The 20,474-nt window shown below is 43.9% G+C and overlaps 2 protein-coding genes across 3 annotated transcripts in view; one reads left to right on the top strand and one right to left on the bottom strand.

The window, feature by feature from the left end:
• EPM2AIP1 (EPM2A interacting protein 1) overlaps positions 1-20,474 on the top strand; it is an 835,019-nt gene that overhangs the window by 420,016 nt on the left and 394,529 nt on the right. The gene's annotated exons all lie outside the window — the stretch shown is intronic.
• The window catches only part of STAC (SH3 and cysteine rich domain), a 137,919-nt gene that overhangs the window by 43,360 nt on the left and 74,085 nt on the right, over positions 1-20,474 (bottom strand). For both annotated transcript variants that reach the window (XM_066351435.1, XM_066351434.1), the window contains exons 3-5: positions 13,473-13,573; positions 11,460-11,541; positions 10,180-10,295 (exon numbers count right to left, since the gene is read on the bottom strand). In XM_066351435.1, the coding sequence (XP_066207532.1) occupies positions 10,180-10,295; positions 11,460-11,541; positions 13,473-13,573 (299 nt within the window). The remainder of the gene's footprint in view (positions 1-10,179; positions 10,296-11,459; positions 11,542-13,472; positions 13,574-20,474) is intronic.

Genomic DNA, 20,474 nt, shown 5'->3' on the forward strand with positions numbered 1-20,474 from the left:
AGTAAAAAAATAAAACGGGAACAAATACAATATTTAAAATAAAGAACAAATAAATTTAAATCAACAAACTGACCAGTATTTCAATGGGAACTATGGGCCTGCTTTTGGCTAATGAGATGGTCAATGTCTGGTTCCATATTTGTCACTGCTAGCCGTAACAAGTGATATGACGCGCTTCCGGAGCCGTGACGCGTGCGTCCCGTGTCACCGGAAGTAGTACTGTACGTGAGCAATGCTGCGCTTTGTGGCACATCCTGTGCTCCTCTCACTGACCACCAATGAAAGAGGTGCCCCTTCCAGAAGTGCGGAGGGGCCAGATAAATGGCCTCAGGGGCCGCCTGCGGCCCGCAGGCCGTAGTTTGGGGACCCCTGGTGTAAATTATTATGAACCCAAGGAAGGGTTCATATGCTATGTGAACCCGGGGAAGGGGTGCCCAGCCCAGACCAGGAAGAGAGGTGATGTCTGCACAGCGGCAGAGACCCAGTGTGGGCAAGCTTAGTGACCTGAGAGGGTCTGGCTATCCAGAACGCGGTGCACTGTTCCTGAGCTGTGGGCTCTGAGGTGTAGAGGCTCAGCATGAATTCAGGAAGGGAATGCAAAAGCAGATAATTACAACACGATGACCTGTATTCTATAAGAAAGAAGGTTTTTGAAGGCTTGTGGGAGGAGCAATTCACCATGCTTGGGGAGTCCAAGAACTCTTCACAATTTGTGTAAAAACCAAGCTGGGTATTAAAGAATTTCAAGTTGGGGGCTAAGGTATGCAGGTGTTATGAAGCTTGTTGAGTTCAGAGGAAGGAGGATCTTTAAGGTAGTGACAGTCCTCATTTGCCTTGCTGAACAGTTGGGGCATAAAAGAGTCCATAGAGTGCTTAACTGCATGAAGTTTTTCTTTAAAAGATGATAAAGCTGGAGGTATTGCTAAGAGTAAACTGTAAAGGAAGAGAGTACCTTTGTGATAGTCTGGGTGTGAGATAATGAGGTTCAAACCTCGAGCATTGGTAATAAAAAGGACCCATTTGGTACGCGTCTCTGAGTTCTGAAGTATAGAGCCTAGTCACCAAGAGAGTATGAGTTTAGTTTGGACGTACTGATTCTGAGAGGTCTCTACAGCAGGCGTCCCCAAACTATGGCCCCGCGGGCCGCATGCAGCCCCCTGAGGCCATTTATCCGGCCCCCCACTGCACTTCCGGAAGGGCCACCTCTTTCATTGGTGGTCAGTGAGAGGAGCACTGTATGTGGCGGCTCTCCAACGGTCTGAGGGACAGTGAACTGGCCCCCTGTGTAAAAAGTTTGGGGACCCCTGCTCTACAGACTAGCCTGGCATTTGGAAAAGAGGTTAGCATGGCAAATATCTAAGGGAGGCTTCAGCTTAGAGATGGATGGTTGGGCAAGCGGAGTGTGAAAAAGGTAACCAGGAAGAGCATGGAGATCATGAGGACCAAGCCAAAGCAGATCCCTGGGGACACCCCAACAAAGGAGCGACTGGAGGACATGACAGGGCAGGCAGGCTGAGCAGAACAAAGCGGAACCCTTGAGTGATGCAAGGGTTTCCTACGGAACTGAGAACGGACAATTGTTAAAGGTGGCTCTTCTCAGAGGACAAGAATGGATTACAACCTTCCTTGTTTCAGTTAATAACTCCAGTTCGGAGAAAACCCAGCTAAAGCCTAGATGCCGAATGAAATAAAATAGCAACTTCCACTCACTGAGTGCCAATTATGGCAGGCCCTGTGCTAGGAACTTAACTTATACTATTATTATCCAACCCACACAGCCATAATGCATTTGTATCGAATATAAATTCTATCCATATATACCCTTGTCTGTTTTCATTACATTTAGCATTATTGCTAGCCTCCCTTCAGTAAATTAATTAACATTATCATTGGGACTGCCGATTTGATTTATAGCTGCCCTAGGGAGTTCATCAGGATTATGTATCTTAAAATGTCACAAACTATATTTTCACTGTTTTGAGGCAATGGCTACTAAAGCTAAACATCTTCCATCTTTGCAATGAAATCCTTCAGAACTTACACGACATTGTTATTATAATACCCTTACCACATACATGTTACGTTCTTATTGCTAATAAAGATAGGAAAGACATATAAACCTGTATTTAAAAATGCTAAATAAACCACTATCATCAGCTTTTTTCTCTATCAGTTTGATCTTCAGAAATAAGTTGTGATTTCTGAGGGTATAGAGCCATGTCTTCCATTTTTTTTTTGTTTGATTACTTCCTTTAATTTATTATTTTTCATTACGGTTGACATACAATATTATATTTGTTTCAGGTGTATAAGCCAGTAATTAGAATTTATATCATTTACTGAGTGATCTAGTTATCAGGGTGACACCATATGTAGTTATTGTAATATTACTAGCTGTACCCGGCCACGCGTTGCTGTGGCTCAGTCTGGTTAAATGGAAAAGAAAGAAAAGAGAAAGTGCACATTTCTAATATGTTTAATTTCACAATGCTTGTGGGTATACAATATTTTTTGTTGTTCCATTGTCTATGCAGATATAGAGATTGTCTGGCTTGCTGAGTCTAGAACACGCAACATATAATTGTCCATGTGAGAAGCAATCCGTGTCTAGATCTAAAGCGCACAATTCTAAAGATTGGCCCTGAGCTTTGTTGATGGTGATTGCAAATGCCAATCAAATTGGGAATGCCAATCTCTTAAATTGAAATGGCATATCCGTTGGAATCATAGGAATGTGAGGAATGAGGACATCTTCACCTTTGAAAGGTCCTGTCAAGATTGTTGCTTCTACGATGTTGCTCATTAATTTTTTACAGCACACAGACTCAAACACTTCATGTTTTACCATGAAATCCATCAGTGATTTCAGCTTCTGTCTGAAAACATGTGCTGTGATGTCATGCCTATTCACCGGCGATTGGCCAGGAAGTAAGAGCTGTTGTATATTGTCCCAAGTTGGATTGCATGTGGATGTGATGACATGCAATCACATTCAGGACAATCATAGTGACAAACATACGCAATTGTATCTTAAGCATACTTATGCATATGATGTGGACTGCCTGTATATGAAGATGGCAAAAGTTAGTCTTCCAACATTAGTTGTATTACCATCATTTACAACTGCATCTCGCAAATGAACGTATTCTTCAGAGGGAAGCCTGGTCTCATTCAAACAGATGAATATCAAACGTTCTGTTTCAATTTTTGCATACATATCTCTGATGTATTGGTGAAACAATTGATGGCATTTCAAAATGTGATTGTTTTAATTCTCTCAAATCATTAATCGGTATGAATAATAGTTCTTTGTGATTCATTTCATATTTGTTTCTTTGCCACTGACTGGATTTATCACCTTAACATTGAAGTGATATCCATCGGCACCATCCCAAAAAATGATTGGAAATTGCAGGGCATTGTAGCATCAATGAGTTTCTGCAACTTTTGTCAATTGATTGTTTCTCCAAAGAAGAACAATATCTCTAGGTTGGAATTGATCTCCAACTATAACAATTGCCACTTCATCTATAGTTGGAGCGTTGAATCTTCGCACATGTTCTCCAGCAGCCATTTTGTCAGCATGAATAACAATCTTGTGTGTATCAGATGGCATAATGTCAATTGCTGTTTTGAACAAATGCACTAAATTGTTTTGGTTTTTTTTTTTTTTGTGAAGAAGCTCTTGCAGTTGGAAAACGATGGACCTTTTTATGCCGGTAGAAATTCTGCAGCATGCATTCAATTCATCATTGCCATCACCGATGAAATACATTTGTAGGAATTTATGTTGACCATCTGGGAACGGAAGCAGGGAGCCGGCTTTATGATAAATTTGTCCTTTCACTTTGAAAGTTGGCATGAATTGAGCTGTTACGATTTCTGCGGCAAACAACATAATTTGGAAGCATGAGTTCTATTTCCTGATGTTAGATAGGAAATGCTTTGATTTAGCGGTATATCTGGCAAGCAAAATATTTAATGGCTCTGGCGGTTCTCCAAGTTGATGCAGTTTAATTTTTCCAGTGGTGCAACACATTTCTTTCATTTCTCCATTAAATTTCAGAGCCTTGCAATAAGGACACACTTTAGTCATAGTGCCAATGAGAACATGCCGGCTCAAACTATAATCATCAGCTGGGTTGTACCGGAATGCAAGGCGACTGTAATTGCGTGATTGCTGAGAACGGAGTCGTGTTTGACACTGATCTGCTGTTTCTCATTGACATCTTTCAGCCACTCTCAGCCTGTCACGTTCATTCTGTTGAGAACAAAGCAGATCTGAAGCTGCAGAATGCGATCACCATGCTTGCAACTGTGCATCCTCAAGTCTGGCTGCACGTAAATGGATTGTAAATCGGAAACATTGAAATGGAATTGTAAAATATTTAGTATAGCGTGTGTTACTTTTACATCCAACAGATGGCGCTGTTTTCTAAAAAAAGCATGTTTTTACCTGTCACAGGTGTGACATCTATATCTATATAACAGTACATATATAAAAAAGAGCACGCATTTGAATGCAATGTTGTGTCAAAATTTCAAAACAATCGGTGAAGAACTTTCGGAGATTTAAGATTTTGAACAAATGAACATTTACATTTTTATTTATATAGATTGACTATATTCCCTACTCTGTACCTTACATCCTTGTGACTACTCTGTAACCATCAATTTTTCTTTTTAATACCATTACCTTTTTCATCCACCCTGCCCCCTAACCCCTCTCCTAGGTTGCAACCATCAAAATGTTCTCTGTATCTATGAGTCTGTTTCTGTTCTGCTTGTTCATTTATTTTGGTTTTTAGATTCCACACCTAAGTAAAAACACATGACATTTGTCATCCTTTGTCTGACTTATTTCCCTCAGCACAATACTCTCTAGGGTCATCCATGTCGTTGCAGATGGCAAGATCTCATTATTTTTTATGACTGAATCATATTCCATTGTATACATGCCCCATTTCTTCTTTATCTTTTCATCTATTGATGGACATTTAGGTTGCTTCCATATCTTGGCTATTGTAAATAATGCTGTAATGAACATATGGATGTATATATCTTTTTAACTTAGTGTTTTGGGTTTCTTTGGATAAATACCAGAAGTGCTATTGCTGGGTTCTTCTTTGTCTCTTGTTATATAGCCTTTGCTTCAAAGTCTATTTTGTCTGATACAAGTATTGCTACTCCAGTTTCTTTTAGTTTCTATTTTAATGAAATATCTTTTTTCATCCCTTGACTTTCAGTCTGTGTGTGTCTTTCAATCTGAAGTGAGTCTCTTGAAGACAGCATATGTAAGGGTCTTGTTTTGTTATCCATTCAGCCTCCATATGTATTTTGATTGGAGTACTTAAATCATTTGCATTTAAAATAATTGTTGATAGGTATGTATTTTTTACCATTATATTATTCATATTTTTATCTTTTCTGTTTTTTTTTTTTGTGTGTGTGTGACAGAGACAGAGAGAGGGACAGATAGAGACAGACAGACAAGAAGGGAGAGAGATGAAAAGCATCAAGTCATAGTTGCAGCACCTTTGTTGTTCATTGATTGCTTTCTCATATGTGCCTTGACCCTGGGGCTACAGCAGAGCAAGTGACCCCTTTCTCAAGCCAGCGACCTTGGGCTTCAAGCCAGCAACCTTTGGGCTCAAGCCTGCGACCATGGGGTCATAACTATGATCCCACATTTAAGCCAGCAACCCCACAATCAAGCCGTCAACCTTGGAGATTCGAATCTGGATTCTCCGTGTCCCAGTACGATACTCTATTCACCATGCCTCTGTCTGGTCAGGCTGTTTTTCTTCTTCTTCTTCTTTTTTTAAAGACTTTAAAAAATGTTTTTATTTTAGAGGAGAGAGAGAGAGGGAGAGAGAGAAGGGTGGGAGGAGTAGGAAGCATCAACTCCCTTATGTGCCTTGACCAGGCAAGCCCTGGGTTCCAAACAGGCAACCTCAGCATTCCAGGTTGATGCTCTGTCCACTGAGCTGCCACAGGCCAGGCCTTACTTCTTTTAAAAAATATTTTATATATTGATTTTAGAGATAGGAGAGAGAGAGAGAGAGAGAGAGAGAGAGAGAGAGAGAGAGAGAGAGAGAAAAGGCAGAGAGGGAGGAACAGGAAACATCAACTCGTAGTAGTTGCTTATGTGCATTGACCAGGCAAGCCCGGGGCCTCAAACCAGAGATTTCAGCATTCCGGGTTGATGCCTTATCCACTGCGCCACCACAGGTCAGGTTTTTCTTCTTCTTTTTAAAGAAGACCTTTCAACATTTCTTGTAATACTGGTTTGGTGGTGATGAACTCCTTTAGCTTTTTCTTGTCGGGGAAGACTTTATCTTTCCTTCTATCCTAAATGATAGCTTTGCTGGGTAGAGTCATCTTGGTTGTAGGTCCTTGCTTTTCATCACTTTGAAGATCTCATGCCACTCCCTTCTGGCCTGAGATGTTTCTGTTTGAAAATCAGCTGACAGTCTTAGGGAGCTCCCTTGTAGGTAACTAACTTCTTTTCTCTTGCTGCTTTTAAGATTCTCTCTTTTGTCTTTAACCTTTGGGATTTTAATTATGATGTGTCTTGGTGTGAGTCTTTTGGGGTTAATCTTGTCTGGGGTTTTCTATTCTTCCTGAACTTGTGTGTCTATTTTCTCCATCAGGTCAGGGAAGTTTTCCAACATTGTTTTTACACTTAGGTTTTCAATTCCTTGCTCTCTCTCTCCTCATCCTGGTAACCGCATGATGTGAATGTTGGTGTGCTTGAAGTTGTTTCCGAGCCTCCTTATACTATCCTTATTTTTTGGATTCTTTTTATCTTTCTACTGTTCTGATTTGTGTTTTCTCCTTCCCTATCTTCCACATCTCTAATTTGATCCTCTGCTTCATATATCCTACTGTTGATTCTCTGTAATGTATTCATTTCTAACTGGCTCTTTTTTATGTTTTCTATTTCCATTTTTATGTTTCCTATCTCTTTGTTGAAGGTCTCAGTAAGTTCCTCTACTCTTTCCCAAGTGCATTGAACATCCTTATGACCAGCAGTTTGAGCTCTGCCTCTGGTAGATTCCTTGTCTCCGTTTTGTTTAGCTCTTCTTCTGGAGTTCTGTTCTTTCATTCAGGACATACCCTCTCCCTCTCCATTTCGGCAGCCCCTCTGTGTTTGTTTCTAGTATTAGGTAGAGCTGCTACATCTCCTGAATTGTTAGAGTAGCCTTACATAGTAGGTATTCTATATGGCCTGGTGGCATAGCCTCCTCTATCACCCAAGGTGGGCACTCTAGCCAGGTGCACCTCCCCCCCTCCATGTGGGCTGTGTACACCCTCTTGTTGTAGTTGAACCTTGATTGCTGCTGGCCCCTCACAAGCAGGGGTTTACCCCCAGGCAGCTCACCTGCAAGGACTGGCTGTGACTACTGCGGAGAATCAGCCGTGTAGGGGCCAACCCCACAGAGCAGGTCTACATCAGTGGGACTCCGGTGCCCGCTGAGTCTGCCACCTTGAGTGTGTTGCTTGTGGAGGTGGTTGGGTGGTGTGTGGCATGGTCTGAAGCTGTCTACCAGGTGTGCTGGCTCTGGGACCTCCTTGAAGGTGCAGGCCAAGGTCAGCGGCCACCTCTGTTCTGCCCAGGGTCACCCTGCATGAGCTACAAGGTGGTTTGCAGATGGCTGGTACTTGTGTGCTGGGCTTGGAGGTGCGTGGGAGAGGATAATCTGCGAGCCAAGGCCAGCTGTCACTAGTGCTTAGTGAGAGGTACAGGGTACTCTGAGGCCAGATGCTGCTTGTTTGAGAGATTTTAGGAAGGTCTATATAAACAGCCAAGACAGGCTGTTTATATAGAAAAGCCAGGAACTGACTTGGGTGGGCCAGCAGCTGGGTGAGGCGGGGTCTCAGGGAATCATCAGGGCGGGGCAAACAGAGTTAGCCATGTTGATGGAGACTCAGTAAGGTGCCTGTCTGCCAGCTCTGTGCGGGGAGGGCTCATTGGAGGAACACTGGCCTCTGCCAGCACTTCTGCCCGGGAGAAAGCTGTTCCCCCAGCTCTCATGCTGATGTCAGACCTTCAGTTCCTCCTCGGATGTCCCCTGCCGCCTTTCAAGCTGCTGGAGCTGAGAGCAGGGGCCCTTTAAGAAGAACACCTGGGGCTCCTTCAGCCCTCTGTCTCATTCAGCCACAATCCTGCTGGTTGTCGCAGCCATAAATTATGGGGACTTCTCTTTCCAGCCCTGCAGTGGGGCTGGGACCCCTCACTCCTCAGGTGGGACCTCTGTATCTGAGATATGCCTCCTGACTTTTAACAGTCATATGTGGGTGTGGAACCTGCCTTTTTCGTCTCTGCCTCTCCTACCAGTTTCTACCTGGCTTATTGTTTATAACCTTAGTTTTGTACTTCTGTTCAGTTGTATGTTGTTCTGTACTACAACTATAATTTTGAAGTGGTTGTGGGAGGTTCTGAGTACCACATTTACCTATGCCACCATCTTGACCAGAACACTTTTGTGTTCCGTACATTGCTAGTAATTGTAAGCATTTCATTCATTTTTGCTAAAGAACTAGTTGATGTCAATTTTATGTTCAGCAAGGAAAAAGAGAAAGAATCATTTCTGGTTCCTCCCTCTTAGAAGTTAGTAGGGTGGCTTGACCAGGCAGTGGCCACAATGGATAGAGTGTTGGCCTGGAATGCTGAGGATGTAGGTTCAAAACCTCAAGGTCACTGGAATGAGTTCAGACTCATCTGGCTTGATCTCAGGATCACCAGCTTGAGTGTAGGGTCACCAGCTTGAGCATGGGATCATAGACGTGACGCCATGGTCGCTGGCTTGAGCCCAAAGGTCACTGGCTTGAAGCCCAAGGTTGCTGGCTTGAACCCAAGGTCACTGGCTTGAAGACTAAAGTCATTGGCTTGAGCAAGGGGTCACTGGCTCAACTGAAAACACCCCTACCACCCCCCTACCCTGTCAAGGCACATATGAGAAACAATCAACGAACAACTAATGTGTTGCAATGAAGAATTGATGCTTCTCATCTCTCTCCTTTCCTGTCTGTCTGTCCCCCCCTTACAAAAAAAGAGAAGAAAAGAAGTTAGTGGGATGTATGAAAACAGGGCTTTCTGGAAATTTAAAGATGGCTTCTAGGATACCCATATGTCATTGGCCAGAGGACTTATAAACCTGCACCTACTCACCCACTTGACCTATGTACCTACCACACATTACAATCTCTTATTTTGAAGATTGACCTACCCCCAGTGAGGGATCTGCTTCATTCAACTCAGCCCCTGAGAACCCCTCCCGGGGATCTGCCCACCCTTCTCCCAAAACCCACCCTAATCACTGCATGTTGGGAGGACCCTGTGGGACAGACCATTTGAAGTCTTATCTGTGTTTTGCATAGAAGTCCCCAGTCTAGCAGAGGCTGTAACAATGGAACCGATAACTGGGTACAAGTTATCCTAATTGGAAATGTGAATTGGAAGATCCTTGTCTCTTTGCAGAAGAGATGGTGGCTCTCAGCATGAGCTGTAGACTTGTGTGGCAGCTTGGGGCATTTATAGAAATTCTGGCTGGGACATCTAGAGGCAGGATGATGACATCAGGTCACAGAGAGGCACAAAGCACTCATTTTAGATCAGGGAAAACATAGGAGAGGTGCTTGGGTAGGGTAAGTGCCCCACGGAGAGAAGCCCCACTAAGTCACGGGTCACGTGCCTCGGGGAAGGGGAGTTTTGTGTGAAATCAAGGGTATACCTTGCCATAGAGAAAAAGGACTGAGAAAATGTGAGAATGGTTGTATTGTTTAACTGGGATGTAGCAAGAGGGAGGACCGGGTACAGCTGGGACTCCCTACTTCTGCCTGTTGTTTGAGTCAAACATTTTGGTGCTGACTGACATGTTATCTATCTAACATTGGTGGGAGGGTGATGGAGAGGGAGTACACCAAAGAGGAAGCCCAGGAGCTTGAAGCCAAGAGCGAAATCTCGAAGGAGGAAAGTTATACGCTTCCTGAGTGTTGTCAGGAGAAAGTTAACCTTTCGTGGCCCGAAGCCCTTTGGGTTTCCCAAGGGAGGTAGCCTGACTCTCAACAGACCCGCCCTCATGATGCATTTAGGTGGAAGCCTCACACCCCAGCGCCTGAGCCCCACCCTGCCCAAGAGCACCATGGCGGATGAGGGAGGAAGAGGACAATTACAGAGGTTCTGGGAGGTGAATCCGAGCCACTGCCGGAGCTGCTCTTCTTTGTCCTCTGAGCCAGGGAGGTGCCGAAGCGGAGGGTCTCGTAGACAGGGTCCACCTTATTGCCACAGGCTGCAACGGAAGAGAAAGCTCTCGGTCAGGAATGCAGCCAACCACCTAGCTCATGCCCCTGGGTTGCATCATGCATCACCCAGCACATGCACCTGAGATGCAGGGTCTGCACTAACACCTAAGATCATGGGGCTTTCGGGGTCCTAGCTTTCCTCACATATGTGCCCTCAAAACAGGTGCCCGTTTGCAGGTCCCTCTGCTGCACCCAGCACTCTCTGCTCCCAAACGCTTCCTGGTGGGTCGGTCTTCCTCTCTCCGTACTCATCTCCAGGACTCCGGTTTCTAGTTTCCTCCCACAGACCGGCTCTACTTCCTCCATTGGAGGCTTGGCTCTCCCAGGGATGAAGCTTTGAGGCACAAAGTGTGTGGGAGGAAGCAAGTGTTTTTGAAAGAATTTGACATTCCCCGGCTGCATGAAATTCTAACGCAAAACATTGTCGTTTATAAATCTTTAGTTCAAAACTTGCCCCCCTCACCAAAAGGCCAACATCAAGCTAGAGATTTTAAGAGAGAAACAAATGGAAGTACACCGAAAGATATGGTTAAAGAATAAATTCTAGCCAGAAATATCTGTAAATATAAGACTTTTTTTTGTCCTTATTAAAGAATAACTGATGGTCACTGAATTCCTGCAGAGCATTAGTCTATACTTTATCTATATATAAAGTGTGTGTGTGTGTGTGTGTGTGTGTGTGTGTATATATATATATATATATATATATATATATATATATATATATATATATTACAATGTTTAGGGAAAGCAGCCATACTGTCCTCATTCTATAGGGTTTGACAGGTTGGGTAGCTTGTTCAGACACACATTGGTCAGCGGGGAAGCTGGGCTTTGAACCAGGTCTGTGGGATGCCACACCCTCTGCTCTTTGCACTACATGGAGCTGCTGGTGGGCGGGGTAGCGTATTAGCAGCCTCTTGGACTGGGGTGTTGTTTGAGCTTCTTCAGGGAGAGAATGAATATTCCTGCTGAATTTGGTCCAATTTATGTTTCCCTTCCAGCACAATACACAGACGATCATAACCATCAGCCACCAGACAAATGCACAAACACAACCCATGGGTTTTGCAGCCCCAGGAGAACAGCTGTCATTAATAGCTGACATTGCCACTCAAAACCCAGCTCCGCCCATCAATGTCCCGACTCACCAATGGGCATAACTTCCTTAATGCACCCAAATTGTTCATGAATGAGCAAGGGGGAGCTGTAGTAACGCCGAAACCCCTTTGGCTGGAGAGAGAATGAGAAAGAGAAAGGTTTAATGTTACTGAGGAGATGGAGAACACCGCGTAAGAACTCTAAAAATCAAACTAGTTGGTTTTTCGAGGGGTCCCTCCTTGTTTCCCTTTAAGACGCTGACTTGTCCTGTACTTTACCCTGGAAGGCAGCAACAAGCAAGCCACACAGCATCCAGAGAGCAAGCCCCAGCCCTGCCCTGTCCTGCCCTGCCTCTCCCCTCTCCGCAGCCCAGTGCGGCCTCCCTCGTGTCTGCGCTCCTCATCTCCCAGAATGCAAATGGACCATTGGCCTTATTTCACTATGGCTTATTATTGTGGTTTGTTAAAATCATAAAAGGCCTGGGAATGGGGAAGCAGACCTCAGAGGTCGGCCTGAAAGCCTTTGCATGTCGTCTGATGAGCTCTATCTACCCTGAACCACGTGCTTTGTGTTCTATAGATTCCATTGTTTTTCTGATGTCTCATCCATGGTCTTTGCCTTGGCTTGTGGGTATCACCACGGAAGGAGGAGGAAGGAAACAGGTGAGGTAGTGTTTTAGAGAAGAGGACATTGTCAGAGTAAGTTGATGATCTCTCAAGAACTTTGACCTACTATAACCCAGTGTGAAAGAAAACTTAATGGCTCAGCCACTAAGACAGGAATTCCACAGCCCTCTCCGATGTTCCTGGCAATCGTGTCCTCCTTTGTTCGGACATTGCCGGTAATGGAGGGTGAGTGGGGGGAGCTCTCCCTAGCCCTGGAGGCAGGCCTTTGGTGACTGTATTCTGAGTGTTAGGCCTTGGGACCTACTGCTCGTAGGCCTTTTCCTCTGGAGTCACAGAAGACAACAGAAGCGCTCTTTTGTGTGACAGGTCTAAATTTTTATTATTATTTTTTAAGACAGCTGTCACACCCTACATATGTCTAGGAAAGAAATTCTTGGTTCCTTATACCAGTGGTCCCCAACCTTTTTTGGGCTATGGACCGATTTAATGTCAGAAAATATTTTCACAGACCGGCCTTTAGGGTGGGATGGATAAATGCACAAAATAAAATTATGCGACTGGTGTAAAAACTGTGGTATTTTAAAATATTTATATAATTGTCGAATTTATGAGACAAGTGTCACGAGTGAGTCTTAGATGGATGTAACAGAGGGAATCTAGTCATTTTTTAAAAATAAAACATCGTTCAGACTTAAATATAAATAAAATAGAAATAATGTAAGTTATTTATTCTTTCTCTGCGGACGGGTACCAAATGGCCCAAGGACCGGTACTGGTCTGCGGCCTGGGGGTTGGGGACCACTGCCTTATACCATTCTGTGGCCACCCTAGTTTTAACTATGTGTGGCACCACACTACCTAATGAAGCCCACACTCCTGAGATGGTATAATCAGTCCAGATTGGGCCAGGGTTACCCAACCTCCTTTGGTTTGGCCATCACGATTCTATTACAATGTTGTAGATTTTTATCACTCTCTTCACTTTCGGAAGGGTGGTTATTCTCTATGCCATGCATGACATCTGCTGGACTGTCAGCCAATTAAGTACCAGAGTGACCAACTTCCTTAGTTTGCCTGAGGCCGGAGCATGCTTCCTGGGGTGCTTAACTTTTAAAACCTGGACAGTCCCAGGCTGTGGGGCTTCCAAAGCTAAAACTGAGAAAGTCCCACTCTGAGACAAGCCAGTCACCCTATTATGGACACTGAGTCCTTTTTCCATGTGGAGCATTCATCTCTTAGACTGACAAAGCTCCTCCTCTGCTCTATCCATTTGCCAACCAGGAAGCCAGGTTGGCAGGCCACGGACGCTGGGGCTGCCTCCCTGGTGTCCACTTCTCAAGGGGGCTGCAGGGGAGGAGTTTGAATGGAGTCATCTCACAGGGGCAGACGAGTGCCCGTGCAGGGGGTTCTGGGCTCGCTCCTGGCACACGCCCTTACCAGCTTGCCCATGCACCGCTGGGGTGCCAGGCCCTCCATGCACTTGTGGTGAATGCTCATCTTGCAGGCTTTGCAGCGCAGCCCGTGCTTAGCGTTCGTTCCTGTCAGACATGGACATGAGCTCGGTTAGGATACAGTCTACGCTTTGCAGGTGACGACGATGACGTCACTGGGAAAGGGAGTACTTCCATAACCCAGGCAATTCTTCTTGTCTGTGGCTTTTGCATGAACCTTTCAAAAGGGGCAAAATATTACGGTAGGTTCTTTTACCCCCTCCCACACTTCCTCCTGAAGGCGCCCGAGTTAGATTCCCCCCACGTCTTTCCTACTCGTTACTTTGGAGAGTCTTGGCTGCCTCCCTGTTCACTGTTCTCTCGATTCCAGCTAGCTAATCTCACTTTCTCTGCTCTTGAAACAGGTCAGCTGTTTCTGCTCTTCTGTATGTTCTGCTGATAGCGTGAGTCCCGAAACTGCGCACTTTCACCGGAATTCCTATCATCGACTCCGAGTCATTGGGTAAACGCTCAAAAAATTACCATTGAAGGGGGAACAGATATTCCACTGTGTACCACAGCTGACTACAGATGCAAAATGAGGATATCCCATGATATGTACAAGCCACCGTCTTCTTCACCATTGCCTCCTCATCTATACCATCGTTATCTCTTGACTGGACTCATTTTCAATTGAACTGGCTTTTATGTGTTTCTGTCTTCCTACAATCTGGGTAGTGTAACCAGAGTAATCTTTGAAAAATGTATTCATCACTTCTGTCTCTTGTTTACTCATCTTTCAGTAGGTTTGCCTTGCCTTTCTGAGGTTATATAAAATGTTCCCCATGATGGTGAGACTTTGTATGATTTGGTGAGCGCCCACTTCTCACTTTACCTCGGGCCAACCCCTCTTGTTCACTTTTTCTATAACTCCATGATCTCCTTCAGGCTCCTGTAAAGTACAAGTTCTTTAATGCCTCAGGGTCTTTGCACATGCTGCCCTGTATGCTCGGAATGCTGTTTCTATCACTCTTCACTGGTCTCACCACTCCTCATCTTTTTGAGTTATTTGCCATTTCTTCAATGAAGCTTTCTTGGAAACAGTCCCCTTCCACTGTCTAAATTATCTTTTTCCTATTATTGTTTCTCCCAGCACGGTGTCACAGTATTTCTTAAATCACAATTACTTATTCAAGAGTTTGTTTTTGTCTGCCTTTTCCTCTGGGTTATGAATGCAATGAGGTGGAGTTCATTTGTCACGGCACAGCCCGCTCTGAGTATGGTGGCCAATGTATTCAATAAATTACTACATAAGTCCTTCACAGTCACACATGTATTAAAACAGGGGCGCCTGATTTAGATAATAAATTGCAGTTGATTCATTGATGGTTTAGCGATGACATTCAAGAGCTGGAAGAGAACTTGAAGACTGCTCATCTATTTGATTTTGTTTTACAGATAAGCAGCCCGAGGGTCTAAGCAGGAAAAGGTTTGGCACCAGGTCAGAGAAGGTCCTTCCTAGTTTCATCTTTCACTGCTTGACCCAAATATTTTTCTCCTTTTATTTGGGTTGCTTAACCTCCATGAAGGTGTACTTGGGGATAGAAAGATAACATGCTTGACCTATGGTGGCGCAGTGGATAAAAGCATCAACCTGGAACTCTGAGGTCGCCGGTTCGAAACCCTGGGCTTGCCTGGTCAAGGCACATATGGGAGTTGATAATTCTTGCTCCTCCCCCCCTTCTCCCTCTCTCTCTCCTCTTTCTAAAATAAATAAATAAATCTTAAAATAAGAAAGATGATAACATAACAGAGTACAAAAACCTGATATTCAGCTGAAAAAAACAACAGGCAAACTTTTCCCTGGGTGAGGACCTAGGAGCCCTTCAGGAGGTTAAACCTGAACATTCCTTTCAGAACGGATTCATTCAAAACAGAGCGTGTCTGCTGCTATAACCACAGAGAGCCAAAGTGATGCATAAACACACCCTAAATTTCTGGGTATGTGTGTTTGCGCATAAATGCTAGTTGGAAAGCCAATTTTTTTTTTTTGAGAAGAACAACTTTTAAAGGGAATGCCTTTAAAAGACTGTCCTTTGAAAGCAATCGCTTATTTTTTTGTTTGTTTTTGAATCAAGAAATGCTATTGGTGCCCTTTGTGAAAATGCAAGTGAAAGCTTCAGAGGGCAAAGTTATTTTATTGTGTGCCGAACTCTGAAATAGCACCATTATATATTAAAGGTGGTTTTCCTTCAGGCCTGAACACCGTAATTGCAGTTTCCCTCGTCTGTTCTAATGCAAGCTACTGTTTTATACGAGTCAGACCATCAGCAATTATTTGGTTTTAGGTGTTCCAATTTCGACGCTGGAATAATAAGAATGAAGAAGAAAGTTTGTATGCTGTGGCTCAGAGACCAGTTGAAAGGAATGGCTCACATCACAGCAGCGGTGTTAGTTTTACTGCAGCAAGATATGGGAAAGTGATGGTCTGACATGGGCTATTACAATAATAGTGACCTCCATCACAGAGACATCACTGAACATGACCCTGATGCCTCAGTAGAGTGAGAAAAACATGAATTTAAATTCAAATCTGTCTCATGCTGGCTTTTTAAACTTAAGAAAACTACTTAGCCCTGGCCGGTTGGCTCAGTGGTAGAGCGTCGGCCTGGTGTGCAGGGGTCCCGGGTTCGATTCCCGGCCAGGGCACACAGGAGAAGTGCCCATCTGCTTCTCCACCCCTCCCCCTCTCCTCCCTCTCTGTCTCTCTCTTCCCCTCCCGCAGCGAGGCTCCATTGGAGCAAGGATGGCCCGGGCGCTGGGGATGGCTCCTTGGCCTCTGCCTCAGGCGCTGGAGCGACAGAGCGATGCCCCGGAGGGGCAGAGCATCACCCCCTGGTGAGCAGAGCATCGCCCCCTGGTGGGCGTGCCGGGTGGATCCCGGTCGGGCGCATGAGGGAGTCTGTCTGACTGTCTCTCCCCATTTCCAGCTTCAAAAAATGCAAAAAAAAAAAAAAAAAAAAAAAAAGGAAACTACTTAAAAAATAGAAGAAAAGTACTAACATTTCCTAGAACCTCAGCTGTGTTTCATCAAATGGAAATAGCACTGCCTACTCTCAGGGTTTCTAATAGTTATAGTGTCAAAATATATGCAAAGGGGATTGTATGGGTTGAAATACTTAGAAATATAAAGGTATCGCTGGACTTGGAGCAAACATAATAGACTGGCCACAGGGTTTTCAACACATATTCATACCAAAAACCTCACTAAATAAAGAGTCCAAGAATTTAAAAAATGATATAAATCCCAAATAACAAGGTTACCAAGGAGGGCAGCAAGAGTAGAAGAAAGCTCAATGTATATTTGGAAGCTAGAGAGCAATTGGAGGACTGATAATGAGTTTAGCAGAAAAGAGGAAGATTGAATTTCACAATCGCAACTTGGAGACTAGAAGACCATGGACCTTCAAAATCTATGGAATTTCAAAATTATGAGAGGAAATCATTTTTGACCTTAGAATTTTATATCTAGCCAAATTATCAGCAAGTATAAAAACAGAATAAACACCTATTCAGAACTTCAGGGATTCAGAATATTAACTTTCCACCTACCCTTTCTTAGAAAACTAAAGAAGGATGTGCCTTAGAAAGGTGAGGGAACAAATCAAGGAAGAGGAAATTGTCAGACTGAGTGCAGGACCTAAGGACTGACACAGAGAAGTAAATAATATGTCCAAATAAAAACTCTGCAATAGCCCTAGACAGGTGCTGCAAAACGAAGAAAGATAGTAGACTTGGGGAAAAAATATAACTTCAAAGTTTATGCTTTTGGGGTTTGAATATAATAGATATGACATTTGATAGATATAGGGGAACATTTAAAAAATATAGGTGCATAGAAGTCAAGAAAATGAAAGAGTAATTTCTACTCTGACGAAATAAAGCCTGTATAAGGAAAGAAATATAATCATAGTCAAATGCTTGAATCCGAAGTTTGCAATAATCCTAATAATATATAAATTAACTATCTAGTTGACACAAAATTGTGATGAAACTACTTAGACGACGAGCACAAGAGAGCAAAGACTGGGATATAACTTTCTTTGAAAGGTGAGAGCAAGGGAGAAGGAAACAAGCAAGGCGGTGTGGGAGGGGCGAGAGCTGAATGCTCTCTCGTCTTCCGTTGTAGAAAGCCAACAACTGGGTGACTAATCAATAAACAGTAGGAGAAGCGCAGCGTTGAGGAGTACTGGAGAAAATGCCAGATGTCGGATTACAGGCTCCACTGCTCTGGAGCCCAGTGCAGGCTTTTGAAATCACACAGAAGGAAAGTGTGGGAAGCAGAGTCCTTCCCATGGCAGACCTGACTGCCAAGCTCTCTAAGCTGGTGATTATTCACACAATCAATAACGCATTAGGAGTCAAGGTTGTAAATGCATTAGCTGATATAAGGGTACACTGCTCTTTCTAGTTTTGACATGCATTCATTCAGGGACTTATTATTTTTTTTGTTTTGAAAATATCGATGTCATAACTACCTTTAATAAAAACAGTGTTCTCATCTTGCTTGATTCTTTTACAAAGAAGATTGGAGCCGGATAGGAGAAGCATGAGGAGAAGAATACTAGTGCAGAAGCAGGACAGACAAAACTTCCGTGCATACATTGTGTTCCAGCTGCATGCTCATATCTGGCTATGTGTGTACTTACATAAATGTGGGTATGTTTGTACTTGCATATACGATATATAAAGACACTATGGCAGAGCGGAAGTTGGGCTCAAGGCATCTAAAGGTTTAGGTGTTAGTCCTTAGCTCTGAGACATTGGACAGGGCACTCGATTTCTGAGCCTCAGTCTCCCCATCTGAGAAAGGGTGTCATGAGCACAAAATGGGGAAGCTGAGGGGCCCTTTCTCTGGTAAGCACAACTCCCCATGCAGAGATCAGTATTGCTAAGGCTGCAAAGTGTGTTATCTGCATATCAGAACAGTGACTTGCCCTGAGGGCAGGATTTCCAGATTCCTTAGGGTTTACCTGGACGATTGGTACTCAGGACTAGATCAGGCATGAACCAGACAGAGCAGAGTCCACATCCTCCCCTCCTGTGTGTCCCACATCCAACTCCCTCCCTTGGCACCCAATTCACAAACGAGTAAGTTGATCCTTGTTTTGCAAAGGTTTATTTCAAATTCCTTTTGAACTCAAACATGGTATCAAATATTAAAGAAATATTTAACTTATAGAATAATTCACTCCATTGTTCTTTTATAAATGAGATTTATATTTATCAATGACATCAATGTTTTATTTAAGTAATATTGAAATATTTATATATAATATATCATATAATAATTTTACTTATGTATGAATAAGTTAACTCTTTAAGGGCCTCTAACAACCTGAGGCAGACCAAATTGATAAATTGTAAGAGTCTTACCCAAATGAAGAGAATGAGAACTGTGTTGCCTGACCAGGCGGTGGCACAGTGGATAGAGTGTCAGCCTGGGATGGCAGAGGACCCAGGTTCGAGACCCCGAGGCTGCTGGCTTGAGTGTGGGATCAGAGACATGACCCCATGGTTGCTGGCTTGACCCCAAGGTCACTGGCTTGAGCAAGGGTTCACTTGCTCTGCTGTAGCCCCCAGGTCAAGGCACAAATAAGAAAGCAATCAATGAACAACTAAGGAGACTAAGGAGCCACAACGAAGAACTGATGCTTCTCATCTCCCTCCCTGTCTGTCTGTCCCTATCTGTCCCTCTCTCTGTTTCTCTCTCTGTCTCTGTCACACACACATACACACAAAAGAATGAGAACTGTGTGAAAGCCAGTGTGAATCATCAGTGTGCACACCGCTGACCCCTCAGCTCTCTGGAAACCTGTCTACCGTGCAAGGGGAGGCCTTCTTCTGGAGCTGTCCTCCAGAATTCTGCATCACAAGCCACACTGGGATAGGTCTGAGAGTGAGGAAAGAATATTTAAAAAAAGAAAAAAGCAAGACAAAAATGAACGGGTATGAACTCTCATTCACGCTATAGAAAAATGGGCCACTGAGATATCAAACTTCAGGGTTCTGATCAGACTAGGATTTGGGAAGCTTGGGCCAGCGTTGTGGAGAAGCTGTCAGATGAGGATGTCAGTTCCACTTATATGGTGGGTCCCTCCCTTGCCCTCATTTACCCCTCTGATTTTAAGGAAATGGGGGGAGAAAAAAGAGGCTAAGGGCTACAGAGAACCATGGAGCTTAGACCTCTCTGGAGCTTACCCCTGCGGAGGGAGAGGGGACAGGATGACTCTCCTGTCCTTGCTCTCTGCTGCTCACTTCTCCCCTGCTGAGCACACCGTCAGTGTGACCCCCACCACAACATCTGAGCAATTGCTCATCGTCTAGTATAGTCTTTTCAAAATGTACTTTGCAGGCTGATCAAGCGAAGACATAATTACCAGGAGAAAGAACAGACACCTCCCAATTCCTTCTTTGAAAAACACCTATATTCCAAGAATGTGGAGATTTTGGCAGCAGAATGGAGGATCTTCCCTGAAGAAAACCCTTCAACAGTGCCAAGCCTGGACAACATTTTGGAAGTTCCTTTTGTTTTTGTTTTGTTTTGTTTTTCCTTCTCAAGAGTTATACTAGGAGCCAGAAAAGCTCCGTGAAGGGTGAGAGAGTAAATATTTTAGGTTTTGCAGACCACGCGGTTTCTATCGCATCTTTTAAACTCTGCTGTTGAAGCATGAACACAGACATAAATACAGGAATCCAAAGAGGATTTTCACTTTTACAAAAAATTCCGTGACCAGACTAATGTAGTATTTTTTAAAAGCGAAGCGGCACAAAGCGAACTTTTGGCAAGCGCGTGATACTCTTTGATTTATGCCACTTCAGCTCATAAAAGATTTAATAGGAACGAGCTACTCAACCTACAGTTTCCCCATCTCAGTTGATGGCAACGTGATTTTTCCAGTTACTTGCACCAGAAATCTGGGAAGCATCCCTGTTTCTTGTTTTTCCC

The sequence above is a fragment of the Saccopteryx leptura genome, chromosome 10 (assembly GCF_036850995.1).
Source record: "Saccopteryx leptura isolate mSacLep1 chromosome 10, mSacLep1_pri_phased_curated, whole genome shotgun sequence".
Lineage (NCBI taxonomy): Eukaryota > Metazoa > Chordata > Mammalia > Chiroptera > Emballonuridae > Saccopteryx > Saccopteryx leptura.